General features: G+C 49.4%; 7 protein-coding genes across 7 annotated transcripts; 3 read left to right on the top strand and 4 right to left on the bottom strand.

Moving 5' to 3' along the window:
• Positions 1–305: 305 nt before the first annotated feature.
• FSUBG_13129 (small nuclear ribonucleoprotein snRNP U1A) lies at positions 306–1,138 on the top strand (the record flags this gene model as incomplete). Its single annotated transcript, XM_036677988.1, has 2 exons — positions 306–319; positions 376–1,138. 2 exons carry the CDS (start codon positions 306–308, stop codon positions 1,136–1,138), a joined length of 777 nt encoding a protein of 258 aa, XP_036531418.1.
• A 175-nt stretch (positions 1,139–1,313) lies between these two features.
• On the bottom strand, positions 1,314–2,389 carry FSUBG_13128 (vacuolar ATP synthase subunit D; the record flags this gene model as incomplete). Its single annotated transcript, XM_036677987.1, has 5 exons — positions 1,314–1,438; positions 1,522–1,632; positions 1,684–2,048; positions 2,201–2,313; positions 2,375–2,389. 5 exons carry the CDS (start codon positions 2,387–2,389, stop codon positions 1,314–1,316), a joined length of 729 nt encoding a protein of 242 aa, XP_036531417.1.
• Positions 2,390–2,973: 584 nt separating this feature from the next.
• FSUBG_13127 (pre-mRNA-splicing factor SYF1) lies at positions 2,974–5,561 on the top strand (the record flags this gene model as incomplete). Its single annotated transcript, XM_036677986.1, has 3 exons — positions 2,974–3,033; positions 3,093–3,263; positions 3,324–5,561. 3 exons carry the CDS (start codon positions 2,974–2,976, stop codon positions 5,559–5,561), a joined length of 2,469 nt encoding a protein of 822 aa, XP_036531416.1.
• A 187-nt stretch (positions 5,562–5,748) lies between these two features.
• FSUBG_13126 (C6 zinc finger domain protein) lies at positions 5,749–6,086 on the bottom strand (the record flags this gene model as incomplete). Its single annotated transcript, XM_036677985.1, has 2 exons — positions 5,749–5,900; positions 5,957–6,086. 2 exons carry the CDS (start codon positions 6,084–6,086, stop codon positions 5,749–5,751), a joined length of 282 nt encoding a protein of 93 aa, XP_036531415.1.
• A 2,004-nt stretch (positions 6,087–8,090) lies between these two features.
• On the top strand, positions 8,091–11,132 carry FSUBG_13125 (polyphosphoinositide phosphatase family member; the record flags this gene model as incomplete). Its single annotated transcript, XM_036677984.1, has 3 exons — positions 8,091–9,042; positions 9,103–9,203; positions 9,255–11,132. 3 exons carry the CDS (start codon positions 8,091–8,093, stop codon positions 11,130–11,132), a joined length of 2,931 nt encoding a protein of 976 aa, XP_036531414.1.
• Positions 11,133–11,156: 24 nt separating this feature from the next.
• Positions 11,157–15,230, bottom strand: FSUBG_13124 (CCA tRNA nucleotidyltransferase mitochondrial; the record flags this gene model as incomplete). The annotated part of the gene is made up of 7 exons (XM_036677983.1): positions 11,157–11,528; positions 11,588–12,037; positions 12,090–12,487; positions 12,542–12,671; positions 13,450–13,673; positions 13,730–14,284; positions 14,348–15,230. 7 exons carry the CDS (start codon positions 15,228–15,230, stop codon positions 11,157–11,159), a joined length of 3,012 nt encoding a protein of 1,003 aa, XP_036531413.1.
• A 699-nt stretch (positions 15,231–15,929) lies between these two features.
• On the bottom strand, positions 15,930–21,090 carry FSUBG_13123 (GEA2-GDP GTP exchange factor for ARF; the record flags this gene model as incomplete). The annotated part of the gene is made up of 8 exons (XM_036677982.1): positions 15,930–16,247; positions 16,299–16,681; positions 16,736–16,842; positions 16,895–17,283; positions 17,331–17,673; positions 17,721–18,010; positions 18,057–20,590; positions 20,658–21,090. The coding sequence occupies 8 exons, from the start codon at positions 21,088–21,090 to the stop codon at positions 15,930–15,932; spliced, it is 4,797 nt and encodes a 1,598-aa protein (XP_036531412.1).
• Between the last annotated feature and the right edge of the window lie 676 nt (positions 21,091–21,766).

Raw genomic sequence — 21,766 nt, 5'->3', positions numbered from 1 at the left:
TATTATTTATAAAATAATTAATTATTTAAATAATATAAAACTAATTTAATTAATAAATAATTTTAATATAAATAAACATACTCTTATATATACTTAGAAATTTAAAAGAATATAGTATAATAGCTATATACTAATAAATATACCAGGTCTGGCTGTGGTATTAGCTACTGGCACGCAAAGTCTCTTAGTCATCAACACGAATAGTATGTCACCGGATTAACTCTTCCGACTCAGTACATGATCGCTGCCTGATCATTTCTGAAGTGCTCCTTCTTCACCAGTATACCTAAATTATGGCTTCCAGAATGCCCATCTCCACGTGCGTGTCATTGCACACCCGACACCACGTGAGCGATATCTGCTAACATTCAGTAGTGTATATGTCCAAAATCTCGAAGAGCGCGTCAAGCTTGATGCATTGGTAGATGCCTTGAGAACAGTATTCGCAGAGTTCGGCAATGTTGTCGACATTGTGGCGAAGAAGAATCTACGTGCCAAAGGACAGGCATTTGTCGTCTATGATAGCCCTGAAAGTGCCCAGGATGCTATCAACGAAATCGATGGGTTCGAGGTTTTCGGCAAACCTATGAAACTTGCTTTCGCGCGAACGCAGAGCGACAAGACCGTTGAATTACAGGGCTCCCAGGAAGAGCTCGAACAGCATAAGCGCCATCGACAGGCTGAGAAGGGTATGATCAATTCAATCTCCCACCTTACTCCATTGCTAACGTGGGCGGGATATACAGACAAACGCAAAGCCCTTGAGTCTGCGGAAGAACAGAGACAAATCAACAAGCGAGGGTCTGGCTCAGTCAACGACAACCGACCCGCAAAGGCGGCGAAATCATCTGGTCTCAAGTCCACCAGCGCCGCAGCATCCGGCAGTGTGCTTGACGAGTTCCTCCCACCCAACAAAATTCTTTTCGTCCAGAATTTCCCCGAAGACTATGACATTGAGACCTTGACCAGCGTCTTCGGCCGATTTGACGGATTTCGCGAGGTCAGGCTGGTACCCGGTCGTCGTGGTATCGCATTTGTCGAATACGAGGCGGAACAAGGCGCTATTACTGCCAAAGAAAACACGGCTGGTTTACAATTAGGAGACAAACCCATCAAGGTCACCTACCAGCGACAGTGAATATGAATGCTAGTATTGATAGGAAGGCCGTAATTGCTAATTAGCACAGCCACAACGTTGGCTGATGTATAATTATTTAATAATAAACACAACACACGTCGAGCTATCTCCTGCACTCCAGCATTGTACTATGGCAGCCTGTTTGTCGCACACTTCCGATGCAGCTACCGCCCTATCAAAAAATGACGTCTTCGTCGTCGCCGGCGCCCAACACATCTGCAGGTGTGGAATCGTCTTTCTGGGGCTTGTCTCCGCCCTGCGTGGATGCTTCCGCCTCACGTCTTGCCTTCATCTCGGCATCTGCTGCAGCAGTATCTCGCTGTTTCTTGTTCGCAACCTATCATATGTCAGATGAATTGCCATGAATCAGGCGATGCTAAAACCTGCCTTCTTGAGTCTGTAGAACTCCTCGCGGTCGAGCTCGTCAAGCTCAGAGTTGATGTATTTGATAGTGTTCTCGGTCCTGGGAATAATGACATGTTCAATCGCGTTGACTAGGATGATGGTCAGTATGACAGCTGATGACAACATTTTGAGTGGCTTACCACGCCGATTGACCACTTTAATAACCTCATCGAGGATGACAAACGCGGTCTGCAGACTAGCCAGCTCAACCAGCGCCTCAACAGCACGCGCATATGTTTCTCTGCATCGCTGAACCTGCTGCCCTCCCTTGCCCAAGCCCGTTAGACCGAAGTCATTGTTTCCTTCGGTAAGGTAGCTTTCGAAAGCTGGAAGGAGAACACCGGATACGTTGTCCTGTTTCGTACGAACGCGGAACCGAGCAGACTTGGCGGACTCCTGTACTTGGTATCCAATGTCACCGCCGACGGCGTATGTCACTTCTGCCAGCGAAAAAGCTGCAATTTGCATGACTCGCCCCATTTTTCGCTTGGCCTCATCGATTCGCCTTGTGATTTCTGTGTTATCGGGTATCAGTACGCTGGCGAAAGGATTGGTTTACATCAAGGGCCTGTCGGGAATATGAACCTCGAAATCGTCTGCATTCAATGGTCAGTCGGCCGTAACAATGGGTGGGCAGAGATGTGGCGTTGCACATACTTTGTCAGAGCTTCACTCTTTCGCTTCAATAAACTATGGCCTGTCTCTGCGCCTTTAAGCTTTGCCTTCATGATGCCCAGCGATTGCCGGGTTGGAAAGACGGCCTCGCGATCCTAGGCCACAATCATCAGCGCCTCTCACACTCGTAGAAAGAGGGCGAAAGTTTTGACTTACATTGGCCCCCGACATTTTGATAAGCAAGATTTGATGAGAAGGATAGGTTAGGTGTTGTTCGTATGGAAGTGGTGGCTAGAGTTTGAAGCTGTCTGTCTCAAGGTAAGGTATCTGGGCTGTCGTCGTCACAGGGCCAAGGCGCTAGCTGGACTAATCGGCCGCCCTGGAAAGCTCCCCTAGACTTTGTTCACTCGGAGTTGCTGGGCAGCTATCAATGCTATAACGTAAGCAGCGAGGAGTGGTCGCCCCACTCTTTAGCGGTTTTGTGGACCGTCTCTGAAATGTGAGGACCCAGGTGTCACGGGCTTCAGAAAAATACAACAACCTCGCGTTCTCATCAGCCGAAGATCGAGCAACCCAGGAGTCCTCTAGCTGCCTTTCGCCGAAGCCCTTAAGGAGCCAGCGACACTCGGGGGTGTTAAGTTGGCGCTTCAGGCCAGACTAGGGCCTATACGAGGCACATTGTGGCTTTCGGAGCGACGTCTTTTGGCATTTCCAGCTGCCTCGACGATGTACGGTTCACGTTGATTCGACTCAACTGCCATCTTCGCGAAGTTCCTTGAGCCATTTCCTCAACGATCTATAATACCATCATCATTATGGCTCCAATTGATCACGCTCTAAATGGAGCGCGCAGACAGCCGCAACTGCATCTCGTAGTAAGTACACAAACACGATGCGCATCACGTATGATACTCAACTGACCGAAATCCTTCAGTCCAACGAGGATTCCGTCTACGAGCAAGATGTCCTTCGCGATCCTGGTAGTGTGAAGCCCTGGCTGGCATACATTGAGTTCAAAACACATCACGGAACCATCCTTGAGCAAACGTATGTGATGGAGCGAGCTTGCGCTCAATTGCCGCGCTCATACAAGTTATGGAAATTGGTATGATGAAACCCATGGAATGGCATCCGTTGCCTAATACTCAAGCCTAACAATATCTAGTATCTCTCCTTTCGACTTAAGCACGTTGCAAAGTTGAATCCAGCATTCTTCGCCGCAGAATATCGCAAAGTCAACACCCTTTTCGAAAAGGCCCTCAATCTACTACACAAAATGCCGCGGATATGGGAAATGTACCTCAAGTTCCTGACGAAACAACCTCTTGTTACTCTCACCCGACGCACATTCGACCGAGCTCTAAGAGCTCTTCCCATATCTCAGCACAATCGTATTTGGGCCTTCTATCGCCCATTTGCGAACTCAGCCGCTGGCGAAACTGCTGTGAAAATTTGGCGACGCTATATGCAGGTGCATCCTGAAGATGCCGAGGACTTTATCGAACTACTAATCCAAACGGGGCTTTACACAGAGGCCGCGCTGAAATTTATAGATGTTCTTAACAACGCCAGGTTCAACAGCAAGCAGGGGAAAGGCCATTATGAACTCTGGAGCGAAATGGTAGATCTTATTGTTGAACACGCCGCCGAAATCGAGACAGGATGCGAAACTGGCATAGACGCCGAACGTATAATCCGAAGTGGTATTTCCAGATTTGCGGATCAAAGAGGGAAGTTATGGTCAGGCCTCGCTACTTATTGGATCCGGAGAGGCAGCTTTGAACGGGCTCGCGACGTCTTTGAAGAGGGGATCACCACGGTTATGACAGTGAGAGACTTCACCCTTATCTTCGAGGCTTACACCGAATTTGAAGAGTCTATCATCGGTGCTCTCATGGAGGTTGCGTCTGCAAGGGCCGAGAAAGGGGTAGAAGACGAAAACGCGGACTTTGAGCTGGATATCAGAATGATGCGGTTTGAACAACTCATGGACAGGCGACCATTCCTCCTAAATGACGTCCTGCTACGCCAGAATCCAAACAACGTTCCAGAGTGGGAAAAGAGAGTTGCCCTTTGGGGCGATAACAAGAAAGAGGTTGCTCAGACGTACACGGATGCAATTGCGGCAATACAGCCAAAACGCGCTGTGGGAGCATTTCATCAGCTCTGGGCCAACTACGCAAAGTTTTATGAACGCGGAGGTGACCTGAGAAACGCCCGGGTCATCATGGAGAAGGCGATCAAGGTGCCCTTCAAGTCAGTGGCCGAGCTTGCTGATATGTGGATTGAATGGGCAGAAATGGAATTACGAAATGAGAATTTCGACGACGCCGTCCGGATCATGGCCAAAGCAGTTCAGGCGCCAAAGCGCTCCACTGTGGACTACTTCGACGAGACCTTGTCACCACAACAAAGAGTCCACAAGAGCTGGAAACTCTGGAGCTTCTACGTCGATCTCGTTGAAAGCGTGTCTACTTTGGATGAGACCAAAAAGGTTTATGAACGAATCTTTGAGCTCCGAATTGCAACACCTCAGACGGTTGTCAACTATGCCAATCTGCTCGAGGAACACAAATATTATGAGGAATCGTTCAAGATTTATGAGCGCGGCTTAGACCTATTCAGCTACCCCGTTGCTTTTGAGCTTTGGAACTTGTATCTTACTAAGGCCGTTGATCGGAAGATCGGGATAGAACGACTTCGCGATCTATTCGAGCAAGCCGTGGAAGATTGCCCCCCGAAGTTCGCAAAGACGATCTACCTCATGTATGGCAACTTGGAAGAGGAACGTGGCCTAGCCCGTCATGCAATGCGAATTTACGAGCGGGCCACACGAGCAGTGGCGGACGAGGACCGGGCTGACATGTTCAACTTCTATATCACCAAATCTGCCTCCAATTTCGGCCTGACGTCGACCAGACCAATTTATGAGAGGGCCATCGCTGCTCTCCCAGATGTCGAAGCTAAGGACATGTGCCTCAAATTTGCGGACATGGAGAAGAGGCTGGGTGAGATTGACCGGGCTCGCGCCATCTATGGCCATGCATCGCAGTTCTGTGACCCTCGCACAAACCCTGACTTCTGGACGAAATGGGAGCAGTTCGAAGTGCAGCACGGTAACGAAGATACATTCAAAGAAATGTTACGTATCAAGCGAAGTGTCCAGGCGCAATACAACACGGATGTCAACTTTATTGCATCCCAAGCCCTTGCGCGCAGCCAACGTCGTCCCGGAGGAGCAGACGATGCCGAGATAACGGATGCCATGGCGGCACTGGAGAGGCAGTCCAGAGCACCGCAGGGATTCGTGGCAGCCAGTACTGGTCCAGTTGGAGGCATACCAGCTACAACGACAGTCGCTTCAAATCCCGACGCCATTGAAATCGATGGCATTGATGAATGATGGACAGTTCCAAGTAGATTGTCTAATTGAGGTTTTTCTTTGCATAGTAGGGCTTGCGAGACGTTTGACTAAGATAACTATTCCCTTAATTTCCGTATTTCATCTCTCATCTTACAGCTGTGAACTCGACAATTAATCATGAAACCAAACTCCTGCTACCTGATTACGCAACACTCGCTCCCGCTGTTTACTTGCTGCCGCTGCCCCAGTTCTTCTCGGTCATCTTAGACCAGTACTTGTCCTGGTAGTTCCTGTCGACATGACCATCACGGGATCCAGGAGTAGCATAGATGGAACCCTTACGTTTTTGGAAACGGCTGGGGGGTACCTTTGACGCATCTAAGCATTTCTCAGTTAGTTGCCGATGCACAATTGTTTGGATATATTGTACGTACCCCATTCATCACTCATTCTCCGGTCTTGTGCGGCATCGCTTGCTCTACGATCCTGGGGGGGAGACCCAACAACAGGCGTTTCGTTCAGGGGCTGTGTGGTACCCTCTTGGGTGTTAATAGCTTGCTCCATTGTTCAGTGTCTGGGTCGTTGAAAGAGTTTTTGTAGACGAGGGAGGAAAAGAAAGAAAGATTCTGAGTACAAATGTTTTGGGGTATCTTCAATTCTAGGTAGTTGATAGGTAAGGAAGAAGAATTTGAAGGGATCAAGTCGAGATCGGTGGGCAACGAGGCGTTTATATACTGCCTTTGGAAGTATTAAATGGATAGGTTAGTCGGTAGGTAGGCAGGTAATGGAGGTGTCTAAATTACCCCGCAAGATGAATGCCTGCCTGCCTGCCTACCTTACCTAGGTACCTTAGGTAGGTACCTCTATTTTGGCTTGTAAGGTAGGCAGTTAGTTGCACTGAAATGGATGGGCATGGGAAGGTTAGACAAGAGCGGTTGCAGATTGACGCTTGTAGTGGCGTACCTTATCTCTTGTAGAGATACAGCCAATGCTACGTAAGGAGGCATCTGGACGTGGCTTGGATTTAGACCATCACGGCCATTGACGTCAACGTGATGGTCACAATACAAAGGGTTCTTGGTGAGTGGTTGAGAAATACTTCAGGAGGTTGCCGCTATCAAAGAGGTAGCCTAGGTAGCTCGACCGCGATGACGATTGAGTGTATGATCAGCCAGCCTCTAGCAATGGTCTGTGGCCCTTGATTGGAAACAAAAGCCAAAGGTGGTGGTAGTCGTAACACTATATGGCTAACATGCAAGCTAGACAAAGGTACCGTGACCATGTTGCTCATCGCCTCAGGAAGCCATTTGCCGGAAGGTGGCTTTTTAGCAGACACGAACCTATTCGAGGCGTGGTGGTGGTCCTTGAGAGAAGGCAATTGGATCAATGTCGCGAGACACCACCAACCGTTGGTAGCTCAGCTCGGCAAAGAGCTGACAGATGCAACACAACTTATGCAGCCACGGTGGCAAATGGTCAAGCATGAGGACGTATGTACATACATTATTAGATACCTAGTTAAGTACCTAGGTATGCACATAGGTATGTGATGACAACGAGAGTCAAAGACGTTGCAGACAAAGATATGCTCGACACAGACGCCGAGCCAATGCCGTTGGCAAGGTTGTATCGACACATATCAAATGAACATGAGTTGAGGGTCGATATGCAAATATAGCGGAATGTCGCGTGTTGTACTCCGTCGACGGACAGATTAGTTTAGTAGTACCTAGGCTGAGCGAGAGACTACCTACCTTAGGTACCAGGTCTCTGGACTGGCTAGGTAGTACTTGACATGGAGATCTAGCAATGATGAGAATCGGATAGTTCGCCTAAGCCAAGAGGCTTTAGCTTTACCCCGGAATGAGAGCTGCACGAGGGGAGCTGCTACTAAGGATGGGGTACATACAGTAGTTTGTTGTTAGTTTACTAGATCGGCAAGTTCATGAGCCGATGCAGGCGGGCTAGAACCGATGGAGCTCAAATCCATGGGTGGGTGAAGCAGAGAATAACTAAAGACTGACTTGCGTTGGAGCAGACGGAGATCCTGTGTACGTATTTGGAGTTGGTAGAATAGTAGGTACCTAGAATAGTGCCATGTTGAAAAGGCTACCTACCTTAGTAGGTAATATTGATTTCGACTGAGTGTTTGTTTGTAAGATAAACGGCAACTACATAGTAAATTCATAGACATGTGACCGCCGGCACACGACACTTACAACGTCATCAACTGAGATGCGATGTGGGGTCTATTGTCTATAACTTATGGGTGGGTTGCACGACGATAAGGGACTGCGAGGAAACCGCCGACAATCGACCCCTGCTTGGTCTCTGAGCCAGGAACCGGCTCTATCATTTCGTCGTATTCACCTACCACAGTACCTACTAAGTGTTCTTCTCTACCTACCTACCTTAACTGGTTACGACACGCAACATTCTTCATGTACAGGCAACAGCAGACACATTCGCCTGGTCAACTCGATGCGACTCATTAGTTTATATGCTCAAAGATAGGTACATTCTCTCCTGCGATTCGCCCGCGCTCGGGCATGCCACGCACTCGTCAGAATGTCTGAGTATGGTGTTCCAGAGGCCCTCAGCTCAGGCCCTGAGGTAGGCGACCTGCCAACTACCAACGACGCCATCGACGATGGACCTGTTTTCCCCTCGCTTCAGAACAATGGCGCGGGAAGTCCCTTGTCTTCAGAAGCCGCTGGCGGCCCCACGATCGGTGAAGACGACAATGACGACGAGCCCGCCGTAGCGAAGCCGTTTATGCGAACAACGAGCCCCGACCCGTCCACACGCGCATTCCCACACACCTTCGATGACCGCGTCCCTGATCGCCTGATTTACAAGATGCACAAGTTCAGTCTCTACGAAACGGCCAGTCGGTATTACATCGTCGGTGTTGATGTTAGCGAAAAGCGCTATCGAATCCTCAAGATCGACCGCACCGCCGAGGGTGCTGAGCTCAACGTGACGGATGACAAGATTGTTTATAGTTTGAAGGAGATGAACCAACTGCTCGACACAATAGATGACGGGAACCGAGGTACCGGTGGCATCAAGCTTCGCTGCACCACATGGGGCCTCCTTGGCTTTATCAAGTTCACTGGGCCCTATTACATGCTTCTCATCACGAAAAAGAGCACTGTCGCTATGGTCGGAGGCCACTACATATATCAGATCGAGGGCACTGAGCTTGTTTCCCTGACTCCCGCCAAGTTCAAGCCAGATACCCGCAATACCGAGGAGCAACGATTCCTCGGCATCTTGAACAACCTCGACTTGACTCGTTCTTTCTATTACAGCTATTCTTACGACGTTACGCGTACCTTGCAGCATAACGTCATCCGGGAGCGCGATGCTCTTGCCAAGGGAATGCTGCCGCCAGACGACGATGATTTCAACTCTATGTTTGTCTGGAACGACTATCTCCTACAGCCTGCTGTTACTGCTCTTCGGGACCCCTATGATTGGTGTCGTCCAATTATACATGGATACATTGATCAAGCGGGTGAGTCTGGCAAACGGCAATGCAGCTCTTATGTCCATGCTCCGTGCTGACCTTCAACAGCTCTATCAATTTACGGCCGTACGGCACACATCACTGTCATCGCAAGGCGCTCGCGCTACTTTGCCGGTGCTCGATTCTTGAAACGTGGAGCCAACGATCTTGTAAGTGGTTGTGGCTTTCTCTTCTTGGTACTCTCGCGCTGATACCCCTAGGGTTATGTTGCCAACGATGTCGAGACGGAACAAATCGTAGCCGAGTCACTGACCACGTCGTTCCACGCACCTGGTCCTCAACTATACTGTAGCCCGCAGTACACCTCCTATGTTCAGCATAGAGGGAGTATTCCGCTTTACTGGACACAGGACAGCACCGGCGTCACACCCAAACCCCCGATTGAGCTTAATTTGGTTGATCCGTTCTATGGCGCCGCCGCTCTGCACTTCGATAACCTGTTCGAGCGTTACGGTGCGCCGATCTATGTTGTTAACCTGATCAAGTCCAAGGAGCGAACGCCTCGTGAATCAAAGCTACTGGAGGAATATACTCATGCCATCAACTATCTCAACCAATTCCTGCCTGAGGGCAAGAAGATTATTCACAAAGCGTGGGACATGAGTCGCGCATCGAAAGTGCGTGGTGGGGACGTTATTGGCAACCTCGAGCTTATCGCAGAGTCGGTCCTCGCTACGACGGGCTTCTTCCGAAACGGAGACGGTCTCACGAGCCCCATGACTGCACAGAATGGAGTCGCCAGAACAAATTGCATCGACTGCTTGGACCGTACCAATGCTGCGCAGTTTGTCATCGGCAAGCGAGCCTTAGGTCACCAGCTACATGCCCTTGGCATTCTTGAGGACATGTCGGTTGATTACGACACGGACGCTGTCAATTTGTTCACTCACATGTGGCATGATCATGGCGATACCATTGCTGTTCAGTACGGCGGCTCACAACTGGTCAATACCATGGAAACTTACCGCAAAATTAACCAATGGACAAGTCATTCAAGAGACATGATCGAGAGCTTCAAGCGATACTACAATAACTCCTTCCTGGACAGTCAACGTCAGGAGGCCTATAACTTATTCCTCGGTAATTACATATTCACTCAAGGCCAACCTATGCTGTGGGACTTGGCAACAGACTACTACCTCCATCATGCCGATCCACGAGATTGGTCCGCCAGGTTGAAGCACGACTACATCAATTGGTATTTTCCAGCTCACTTGCAGAAACGAACAATTCCACCATACGTACCCAGCAAAGACATTGCCCGCGCTCATCCGGTTGAATTCTTTGATGATTATTGGCTCGAGTATTACAGGCCATCGACCCTCTCTTCTTTCCCCAAGATGTTTGCCTACAAGATGAACTCAACTATCAAATACATTCCCCTCAAGTCCACCCAGGATGGCCGCTACGACCTCAGCCCTTTCCGGGTCCGAACCGACAATGAAGTTGAGCACGGTGAGAAAAAGAAGTCGAAGAAAGATGCTCATCCACACGCAAATGTAACAAGTTCTCGAGGGCAGACTGTGGGAGCGAATGGGGCGCCAGATTCGATTTTGAACCGATCACCAGCGAAAGGGATCTCGCTCCAGCGTTGGCTGCAACCTGTTCAAGACAAAGGTGCACTCGCCAGCTCTCTGCGACTGGACACGAATCAACCAGTGCCGGCATCTGAACATAGCCCCAAGACGAAGCCAACAGCCCTGGAGAAATCCAAGGCTGCACAATGGACTTTCACCAAAGCTGTCCATGACTCACTGAATCCCTCTGTTGCCGAGCAGGAATCCGAAGATTACGAGCGATACATCCGTCATCCTCAAAACCTTCCTCTCGTCATCTCAAGCGATACGCCCGTGGACGTGGATGCGTCTGAGTATCAGGAGTATGTAAGCGGTGACTGGCAAGATGAAGGTCTAATGGTCAAAGGAACTGAAGAGGAGATCGATGTATACGCTGAGTTGCTCAAGGTGGGCGAAAACCCTCTAACAGTGACTGAGGAAGATGGTCCGAAGAAACGATACAAAGCCTACAGGAAATGGCTGCGTGGGAAGTCTTTCTTCAAGCAACAGCCCCTAGACTGAGTCTTAGCAACAGCCGCTCAGCCTTCACGCCAGCATTTTTGGGAAGAGATGAGACAGCCGCGGTTCTTGCTTCAAGGCTTCAGTCAGCTTCGCGGGACAGTTAGAGGCATCATGTGCCCAAAGTGCCTGAAGAATTCGAGCTGCGTGTGCTAACTCTCGTAACAACGTGTTGATATCAGCTGAAGTCCGAGATGCCCCATGCTCAATCTCCTCAGAGACGTTTAACCAACATAATGACAGAATTCGGGCAACATTCTCCATATGCTCAGTTTCTCGGATACGAGGCCATGAATTAGTAATAACGGCGCTCATGGTTTGCGTCGCCGCTATCAGGGTTGGAGGATATGAGACTGCAAAGGGGTCTGTCATGACTAATGATACCATTGAGAGAAGAGGCTGGCACAGACGTATTAAAGAAAGCCCGAGACGTTTTTCGGTAATAAGTGGTTACTCACAATCAGATGTTTGGTTGTATAAATACCCAGACTATTGATTACTGCTGTCGCCTTCTGTAACAGAGCTTGGACAATTCGAGTGTGCTGAGAAGCATGGAAATAGCCTGCGAATACTCCATCTCTGAGGATCTTGTCAAATAATCGGCGACGCTCAATACTGTTGGTATCGCCGGTGGACTGGGCCAGCTTGATAAGCATGTCGTAAGCCGGTATGAGTATGGTCGTAGACTCATCCTCTGGTGTGACGCTGGGGAGATGGAGCAGGAGCGGGAATGCGACGTCTGCAAATACACGGCCTATACCTGTGTTTTGCAATACTTGAGCTGGACATCTGTTGATGAATTCCCTCGTGGTCCTTAAACCTCTGGACTTGGTCTTGGTAGACTCGTTCTCCACCAGCGCCAACAGCACTGGTAAGAAAAGCGGCCAGTGCTGTTTAACGAGGGACGTCTACCAGTGAGTGTCAGCGCAACTAATCGCATTTCTGCCGGCACGACCTTACCGTAGACATGTTTACTGTCCATTGTATTGTAGCCTCTGCCCACGGGGCCTGAGTTCTCCATGATTGCACCTCAATCACGGGTCGGGACCGATCGTCAATCATGTCATACTGGGAGGGCCGTCCTGAAGCCGTGATTCGCGAGGACGATTTCATAAACAATGGCTTCAAATGCTTCTGAAGGACCGTGTTGGTGATAAACTCGTTCAGACTTTCACCTTCAAGGTGTTTGGACAAAAGTTTTGAGGCTGCAGCTGCAGCTTGTGCAGTTGTCCATGGGTCCTGGGGATCAGTAACAGCTGTGAGCTTCACGAGAGTAATCTGGTCCAGAATAATGCGATATTTCGAGCACAAGACACTGATACTGGCAACAGCTGCTTCTGTGAGGAGTTCCGAGTGTTCTTTGGGATGTTAGTCAAACTACAGAAGTGATAGATTTACGCACGCTGATGTACCTTCAACGCTCCTCAACGTCAATGCTTTCTCACTGACGACTGCCACAAGCCTCAATAATTGGCTCTGGTCCAAGTTGTCCTCTGAAGACGAGGCATGGTTGATTACACTGAGAACGGATCGGCGAAGGTTCTAGAGTCAACGATTGTCAGTTCGTGGCTGTTTCTCTGAGCCAGATAGCGTCACAGGCGTATGGGAAAACGCACTGCGTTATTGGATTCAACCAAGGAAGATATCACACTGTTAGGTTCTGCTCGAAATTGCTCCGACTTTCCTGAAAGGAGGAATGGATCCTGGTCAATTCGATGCTTTGAAGCTTATGTTGAGTCAAGCACATACCCGAGATTTCATGCAACAATCCTGTATTTGAAGGGCCAAGGAGCTCTTCCAAGGCGCCAAGTATGGCATCAGAGTCAGTGACTGGCATCTTATCGTTGATTGAATGTTGGTGAGTGACAAGAATGAAGAGCGAACGTCAGATCTTCCATTGAGACAGGATGCCAGGTAGATTAGTACGTTGGTTGGGTCCACATACCTAGACTACCTTGGTACGTACCTGGGTACGGTATCGAAACACAATTGGTCGCACTGTATAGCAACCGGCTGTCTGCTCGTCATGGTCAGGTTAACCAACTTTGTCAGTCTCAGTGTACTGCTTGTCAAGTTCTTTATCATTGCACTCGTTCGCGTCAACTGCAAGAAGGGCGGTCTTTTTGCCTTAAATATCCATTGCATTCATGCAGGTCGTGCATCCATCATGATAGTCAAGTCATGGCAGCTTAGCCTAGACCAATACTTGACACACCTAGCATAAGCTGCACCGGTGTATATGCAGAGCTGCCGATTTAGAACCAAGACTAACTGAGCTCCTTAATCACGGTATCCCAAGCTCTTCTCTCCGCCGCTGTACTTCTTCTATCGCACCTGTTGGGTCTGTTTCGCCAGGGTTGCGAAGTTGCCATGCAACACAGACATCTAGAGCCGGACCTGTCCATTTCCCCGGTTTGATACCACCAAGTGCTTTGGCGAGCTTTCCGCCATCAAGAAGCTTTTCGAGTGTCGTGACCTCATAGACGTCTAACTTGGCGAGGTGGTCGAGGAAACTCTTCCAGCCTGCTAAGAAGTTACTTTGTTCTAGAAACAGGTTACTTGGATGTTCATGGGGGAAGGGGAAATGGTATCACCTTTACCTGCTGACGCTTCTTGGCGCCATGCTGTGAGGGTTTCCAAGGCCTCGACGAGTAGTGCGTTCAAAACCTGCAGTCTCCAGGTACCAGCGGGCGTGTCCCACTTCCTGATTGCCATGCCGAAACGATCTCGTTCGTGGATGTACGACTCTCCATTGCAGACGGCGCGTTTCAACTTCAAAATTTCGTCACGATTGCGATGCGAAGCAGCAACAATACTAGAAAGTCGATTTGGGGCTTTGAAGCCTTCGCGCGAGACAATGGCCACGAGAGGGAGAGCGTTTGCTTTCCTGCGAGGATTCGGAGGCTCTTCAACCGTCATCCATGGAGAGAGAGCGGCAAGGTTCCAAGCGGAGTAGGTGGCATCCGTGGATGTAATTAGTCGGCCAGCGACGGAAGTCGAGTCTCGATCGTTCAGAAGCTCATCAAGACAAGTATAAGCAACAGCCCAGCGCGATATGTCGGGGACTGGGAGGCTCTCCTGGGTTGGGTCGGTAAAGATTGTATGGAAGAGTCGTAGTTCATGGACGAGTTGAAGTGCGTCAAAAGGGTGATCTCCTACCTGGAGGTTAGTACATGCCTTTCAAATCAGATCATATCAGATCAAGATGCCGCAACAACCTTTGAGCATTTTCTCCAACTCTACGCCAATTCGCTCTCGACTGATCTTGGCGCGCAATGCCTCAAGGACCTTTGGGTCTGCCATGAATCTGCGCGTGCTGGCGTCAATTGTGAATTGCAGCCGGCTGGCGAAACGAACAAGTCTCAAAACCCTCAAAGGGTCGTCCATGAAGGTCTTGAAGGGCTCCAAAGGGGTTCTGATTACTTTGGCTTCCATATCTGCAAGCCCCCCTGTAAAATCTTCAACACGATCGTCGTGTAAGTTGTAGAAGAGTGCGTTCACGGTGGCATCGCGACGGCGAGCGTCCTCTTCAGCTGTACCGAATTCCATTTGAGGGTTTCGACTGTCTTCGGTGTAGGTTTCCTTTCTGAGGTTGACGAAATCGAGATCCAGGCCAAACATCTTGACCATGGCCGTTTCCAGATGCTTAGACTTCTCAGGGTTGCGCGCAACGTTGTGGAGGCTTCCGATATCTGCGGGGCCAATGCTGTGCTTTGACATGGCTTCTGGTCTTTCACAGTAATCGCACATAGCTTGAGCAAAGGGAACCCCAGTCATGGCGTTGATGGCCACGTCTATGTCATGGCTCTGGATATCGAGTAGCTTGTCGCGTACCCAGCCACCGGCCCAACGGAGAACAATAGGCTCTGGAGCTTTTCCGGACTCGTCTATGTCCTTGGCAACATCAAGAAGCAGACGGCGGAGCTGCTGCTCCTTGCTGGTGAGTTGAACGGTGGTGGTCACCATGTTGGACTTGAGAACCTTGGCAGGCGGTCCAGGAACTTTGACTTTGACTTTGGGAGAGGGCGCGCTTTGGGTCGTGACCGAGCTGGAAGTCAACGAATAGTGTTCCTTGAGAAATGAGTCGAGATTTCTCTTCATCGCAAGACGCAAAGAGCGTTGAAGCATTTGACGTTGGGTGGGGCCGCTGCACGTGTGAGACCGAAAAGATTAGTAGGTAGAAAGAAAAGGATGCTGCCTCATAAACACGTGCCTAAGGCATATCTAAGACTGCGAGTGCATGTCAGAGATTGGGCGTCTTTGGTGATTAAGGTAAGGTAGGTAGGTAGGTACCTAGGTTGGTCTTTCGAGGTGCACATTCTCAGCCAGAATAGGTATATGAGTGAGTGAATGAATGACTAAGGTAACGAACGTCAGAGGTGCTGGTCCACAAAAAGGCTGCCAACCAAAAACAATACATTCAAATATACCAACTCTTGTAAACACGCTGCAACAAAGCCTACTTTCAAGCCATAGGTAGCAATCAATCAATCCATATCGGACCTTAAGGACATGCTTGAGATAAAAGCGAGAATTTGTATCACAACTGTTTGATACTAGTAGGTGGATGCATTCTAGTTCAAGCTTTTGTCCTCCTGTTTATCTCAAGCAAACATCTGTCAATCCAGCTCTTGGAGCCGATGATAGAGGCCTTCTATTTGTCATTTTGTACAAAGTCCTCTGTCAAGTAAACATCTAAAGTGCATAGTAGATCCCGTTCAAACGCCGATGCGCAGATATTTTGGTCACATAATCTTGATGACTCTGCCTTTTCCCAGTCTTTTTCCAGCGAAGCAAGATTTATACTTCGGCAGCTTTTTCTGTCGTAACGGGGTCGCCAGCAATCTGGTCCTCTTCGGTATCAGTCTTCCTCTCGACCCCCCTTTCCTTCTCCGAAAGCTGTGCCGACACTTCAGTGGTCTGATTGTCTGTCTTGTTCTCATTCGGGGGCTCATCAAGAGCGAGTTCGCCACGGAGTTCAGGTAGGAATCGATCTATGCGCTTCCAGGTCTCTGACCAGAGTTGCTCTTTCGACGGATCTGTGTGGGGTGACACAAGATACTTACTACTAGCCATAAAGAGCAGCACATTCTTCAGGTTCTCACGAACAGCCTCCTCCTACTGTTTGTCAGTGCCTGTATCATTACACAGCTGGATAGGTTAACTCACAAGACTGTCACCCTGGCCACTGTTCATAAGGCGATCCATAATCTCAATGATCTTGATCCAGAGATCCAGCATTCCGTCCCATCCTGAGAGGAGTACCATATATTGGAGAAAGACTTTGCAAAGAAGAGAGGCAGACTGGACTCTCATCTCGCTCATTCCATCTCGATCGGACAGAAAGACCTCAGGCTTGAGCAGCTGGATGATTAATGGAAACAGAACCTTGCCAAAAATAGCAGTCCACTCTTTAGGGTCGCTGCAGGTCAACTCTGGGGACAGAAGAGACCGCTGAAGGGCGGAGAAGGCAAGCTGTCGGACGTCTCTACATGGGTTTGCACACTGAGTGGTCAAAGCCTGAAAGATTGGCAGCCAATACGCAGACCAGGCTGTGGATTTGTTAACATCGCAATTGGAATAATAGTATTTGCAGGATGGCACACCTTCACTGCTCTCAAGCTGAGACTGTTGCATAAGATGTGGGATTCGATCCGTCATATTATAAAGCATGTTGACAGCCTTGGAGCCTCGACCAACTGCTTCCGCATTGCTGGGATCATATCAGTGTCATGTTTACAGCTTTGGGGTCTGTCAAGTTTTACCGTTTTTTGTCTTGCTTGGAGGGGGCTGGCCTTTGGGGTCTAGGGCTTCGGGTCTGCATATTAGGTTGCCGAGGGGTGGCAGCAGAGGCAAAGTCGTTCAGTAGGGATATTGCTGCCTCGTAGTTATCTGCCATGATAGCCGGAGGGGTTCCAGCAGTTCCCTTCTCCAAAATTTCGAAAACAAGTGCCGCTGATTCTGGGCGTTGAGCCAAGGCTCGCAGTATTGCCCAAAAGTCAGGGGACGTCATCATTTCTCGTTTCAACGGGCCAGACTCCTCGATGCAAAGCGAAAGGCCTTGCAACACAAGATCCGAGTTCTTTCCCAAAGCCTCTTGTGGCAAGGTCGAGATCGTATGAAGCAGAAATGGAACATTGACGAAGTCATGATCCTTATATGATTAGCTGCAAGTTTAAAAGCCTTTGCTACAAAACTTACGTAGCTGATATTGAGTAGCTTGAGAGCATAGAAAGACGCCCGGGAAACTGTAATGGCATGGTATCGGGCTGGATCGCGAAGAACGCCTTGTAGCGTGTCGAAGACAACTTTACTCATGCTCTCGATGGATTCTGCATCCCGTGACGCCAAGAGTGTACAGAACTCTAGTATATACGCAACGCTTGGATCGTACTCCAAATGCCCCGGCGGTCGAACGTGACCATTCGTGGGAGACGTAGGCAGACTCTCATGCTTAACACTAATTACGGTTGTGTTAGAATCCTCGGGGAGTTGATCAACAAGTGTTTCGACGATGACTTTAGCGACGGATGGGCTTAGGTTACTTTTAGGTAGTTAGCTCGATTCTGACTATGCAAAAGTACAACTTACGCAATATTTTCAAACACCGCATTCATATTGCATGACTTGATACAATCGATAGTACAAAGTGTGCTTTCTAACTCCTCATCGGATGGTTCAGGAGGATCGTCGGCAGCATAACTAGAAATGTATGATGTGAAGGCGGAAAAGAAACCTGTGTCCGCATTCCTCGCTACTCGATCGATGACTTGTGATGGCGTTTGCAGTGGAATGGGGGGCAGCGGTAAGCCTGGCAAGTTGCTTGGAGCGAACGGCGAAATGAGCGAGTTGGTAAATAGATTGAGCCATATACGAATCATCTGTCAATGTGAGCATCCATTCAACTGAAAAGCCTTGATTACTCACATATTTCCAACTCCTGTGTATAAGATCTTCACTTCCAGTAACGACACGGAACAACACAAGAGTCGCAAGTTGGGCCCTGAAGTCCCTACCAAGCTTAACCGCGAGTTCGCTTACCATAACGCTACCATCCCCTGCCTGAACTTCAGTGTTCAAGGAAGTGTTGAACTGTGTTTCGGTTGCCAACGTCGACATGTGGCTCAGACAATAAACAATCTGATCAAGAGCTTCCGAGTTCTGATATTTAGTGGCTATGCGAGCGCATTCATCAAAGCCAGTGACGATTCGAGCGAACACGGCATCATCTGTGGCGGACATGAATACGTAGGACAGCGTAGAAACAATAGGTTTCCAGGTCGTTGCAAACATATCAGCATCATAAATGTTTGTATCGCATATAACAAGGTTACCTGTTGACTCTGTCTTGAGAAGCAGTTCTCTCCATGCATAGTCAAAGGCATGCTTGTTATCATGTTCATCGGGCAGGATGATTTCGTTGGACTTGATGGACTGGTAGATAGTCTGTAGATACTCGGGAGCAAAGTTTTGGCCGTTATTGGTTCCCCGGAGGTTTCTTGCGAAATCCTCCAACGTCATGCGTTTCTTGGCGTCCAGGTTGGGGTTATGTTGATCAGTATTCAACAGGATGATAGCATACGTCAAGATGTAGACTGCATCTTTGTCCGCGACTTCGCCAGTAGTGTCGTGGGAGCAAAACTTCTCAGAGAAAGCTTCCACGATCGTAGCAATCAAGGGCGCCTCTCCGGGGAGTCGGAATGACTCCAAGAATTGTCTAAGTGCCTCGTCAACTCGCTTACCAGAAAAGTCAAAAAGGCCCAAGAAAGCTCCGAGGATTTCTTCATTGCCTCTCTTAGATATAAAGTCGCCAAGGACCTTCTTATTGACCCGTGAAGTGCCTTTCAGAAACTTGGCAACAGCAACAGGATCTGTGGCGTCCTTAATGATGCCCTGCGCTTCCAGATAGCCCAGACCTGCCTTGGGCTTCTCGTTGAACTTGCTTGCTCCCTTGATAATAATTTTCTTCTTTCGCCGTTGCTCCCTTAATGTCGCAGGGTCAGGAAAGTCTCCATAGATAGGATCTTGGTCAAGTCTTTCGGCAATAAACTGGATATATCGGAGCAGAGCATCAAGACAGAGCGGAGGGACGCTTGTGGTGCTCCAGGTTGCAGAATCAGGGAGGGCATTTCTGGAAAGAAGCCCAATCATGTCTTCACAGAGATCCGCCCGGTCAACATCGCAATCGTAATTAATGAAGAGCTCCGCCATGAATGTCGGCATGCGCGACAGGACCCCAACACTTTCTACCATAGCCTGGCGCGCATCTGGCTTCCGGGATCCACCCTCTAGGCCAAGTTTTTGACGGTCCTTGACAGGGACTGGAGTCGACCGGCCACTGCTGGGCTGTGATGATTGTGAAGGTTTGACCAGTTTGGGCGTCTGTGGGATGCCAGCATAGAGAGAGGGGTCGATACCGGGCTCGCGGGGTATCTCAACCTTTGGGTGTAAACAAGCTACAAGGTAAGACAGGAACAGCTCCTGTTGCAGCTTAAGTACTCCACGACAAGTGGCCAACAGCGTACCGGCAACAACTAACGACTCCTCGAGAATTGCCATGTTGTCAGATCTTACTAGCTGAAACAGATAACAGCATAATCGGTCTTCAGCGATACCTGCCAAGGCAGGGTGTCGAGAAATAAAGGGCCCAGCAACCTCAAGGGCGACGTGAATAATTCGCAATGCCATAACCCGCATTGTATCTGTGTGATGTCGATCTTGAGGGTCCAGGAAGTTCACCAATACCCGGAATAATTCACGAACAGAAGGAAGGGAGTAAGGCCTAAGATCCACAGACTCCGTCTCCTCTGTCATGTCGCTTGTAGTTGCCAGTGCCGTTTCAGAGGTGGCCGTGGTGTCCCTGCTGCTGCGTTCAGGGTCTGGGGTAGACATTCCTGGTACCTCCAGGCTCTCAGGTTCGGCTGACAATCCTCCTACTTCGAGAGTGGGGTTTTCGATTCTAACGCTGTCGCGGTCGTCATCAGCTTGCTGATCCAAGGCGTTTGCGTCATCGCCAGCTTCAACCTCGAGGTGTTTAACGTCTTCGAATATGATCTGGCACATCCTCACCATAGAGGCTTCAGCAGTACGGCGCAAAACGGGGGAGAAACGGGGCTGTGAGCATATGGCAAGGCCACGACCCATCATGTCGCAAACGCTCTCGTCGCTCAGAATATCTCCCCCCGGACCAGACATCATATCCTCCATCAGATTCAGAATCATGAGAAGAACAACCTCGGCTTGGTCTGAATCACTGATATCGAATTTGCAATGTGTAACGGCACTAGACAAAGATTGCATGGCCAATGCAAACCGTGGTGACTCGGGGCAGATGAAACCATAGGCCAGAAACTTCCTTAAAGCACCTAGGGCCAAAATTGTGATCGGGGCGGCGGTACCCTTGGTTTGGATAACGTGGAGGAACGGGGCGAGGATCGCAGGGGCGTCGAATGATCGGACATCTAGAAGGGAAATGTCAGCCATCACGGGTGAAGAAAGGAGTGATGGCGACTAATTGGCCAACCATACCTTTAACACCAGCAAGCTCATGCCTTAGTTTTCCAAAGCCAGCAATCAAAGGGTTATCTTGCATGCTCTTTCCCCTCTGGCCACGAAGACCCCAGCGATTGGTCAGGCCATCATGGGAAGCATCACCGCTGATACTCGCCGCGGGGCTCTTGCTTCGTCCGCGTGGTGAAGGACTGGGAGGCCCAAGTTGTACGGGATTCGGGCTTCCACCAAGAATAGCGGAAACGGATGAATGTGGAGAGCGAGCATGCTTCTGGATAGCGGAAGTTATGGAGATGCACTCCGAAATGACAAGCGACACGGGGTCAACTGCGACAGACACAGGTCGACTTCGATACTGCATCCGTACAGGGAGTGCGCGGCCCTCGAAACTCGAAACTGCCGACGGTCTAGGACTTCCCATAGTCAGAGACGGTTGTTCATCGCGACTCATGATATTGCAGCCTCGTAATGGTTGGTGATGGTTTGCGACTTGATGGTTGACCCAAATTCGGGGGTGGCTGCAGGAGGCCGGAAATATCGTAGAAACCGAACACACAGCGAGAGGGAGATTCTTCGGATAAGCACCACGTCTCCAGCGAAACGAAAAGGGGAATCGTTTGTGGTCGAGTTTGCTCGAGAGTTGAGAGGTTGGATGATAAAGACAGAGTCACAACGTAACGTCGCTACGGCTAAGATACCTTACCTTAGTAAGTAAGGTACTCCGTACCTAGGAAGGTTATTAGGTTAGGTAAGGTAGGTAAGGTACCTAGCTAAAGCAAGGTACCACTTAACTCTAGGTAGGTACCTATGCCAGGCTCTTGCATAGAAGCTGCGCGCTGTCCTTCTCCAGGTGTCGCCCCATACCCATGCTGATTGGCCAGCTGCCACAATCTGTCCTGGTCCCTTGAAAGACATGCACGGCTGGAGGCTGGATGGGAGTTTTTGGAAATTGATTTTGAAAATAAGGAAATATTCAGCCCGATTTCGTTCCTAATATTATCGATTTTGAGTCACACCAGAAAATGTCAGGAAGGCCGCTCTTGCCTGTAAGCCTAGGTAGGTAGGTCTTAGGAATCATCGTATAGGTACTCCCTAGGTAGGTACAGTCCCACCTCGGGCAGTATGAA

The sequence above is a fragment of the Fusarium subglutinans genome, assembly GCF_013396075.1.
Source record: "Fusarium subglutinans strain NRRL 66333 chromosome Unknown NRRL66333_c0000311, whole genome shotgun sequence".
Lineage (NCBI taxonomy): Eukaryota > Fungi > Ascomycota > Sordariomycetes > Hypocreales > Nectriaceae > Fusarium > Fusarium subglutinans.
The sequence above is the reverse complement of the archived record's forward strand: the minus strand, read 5'-3'. Positions and strand labels throughout refer to the sequence as shown.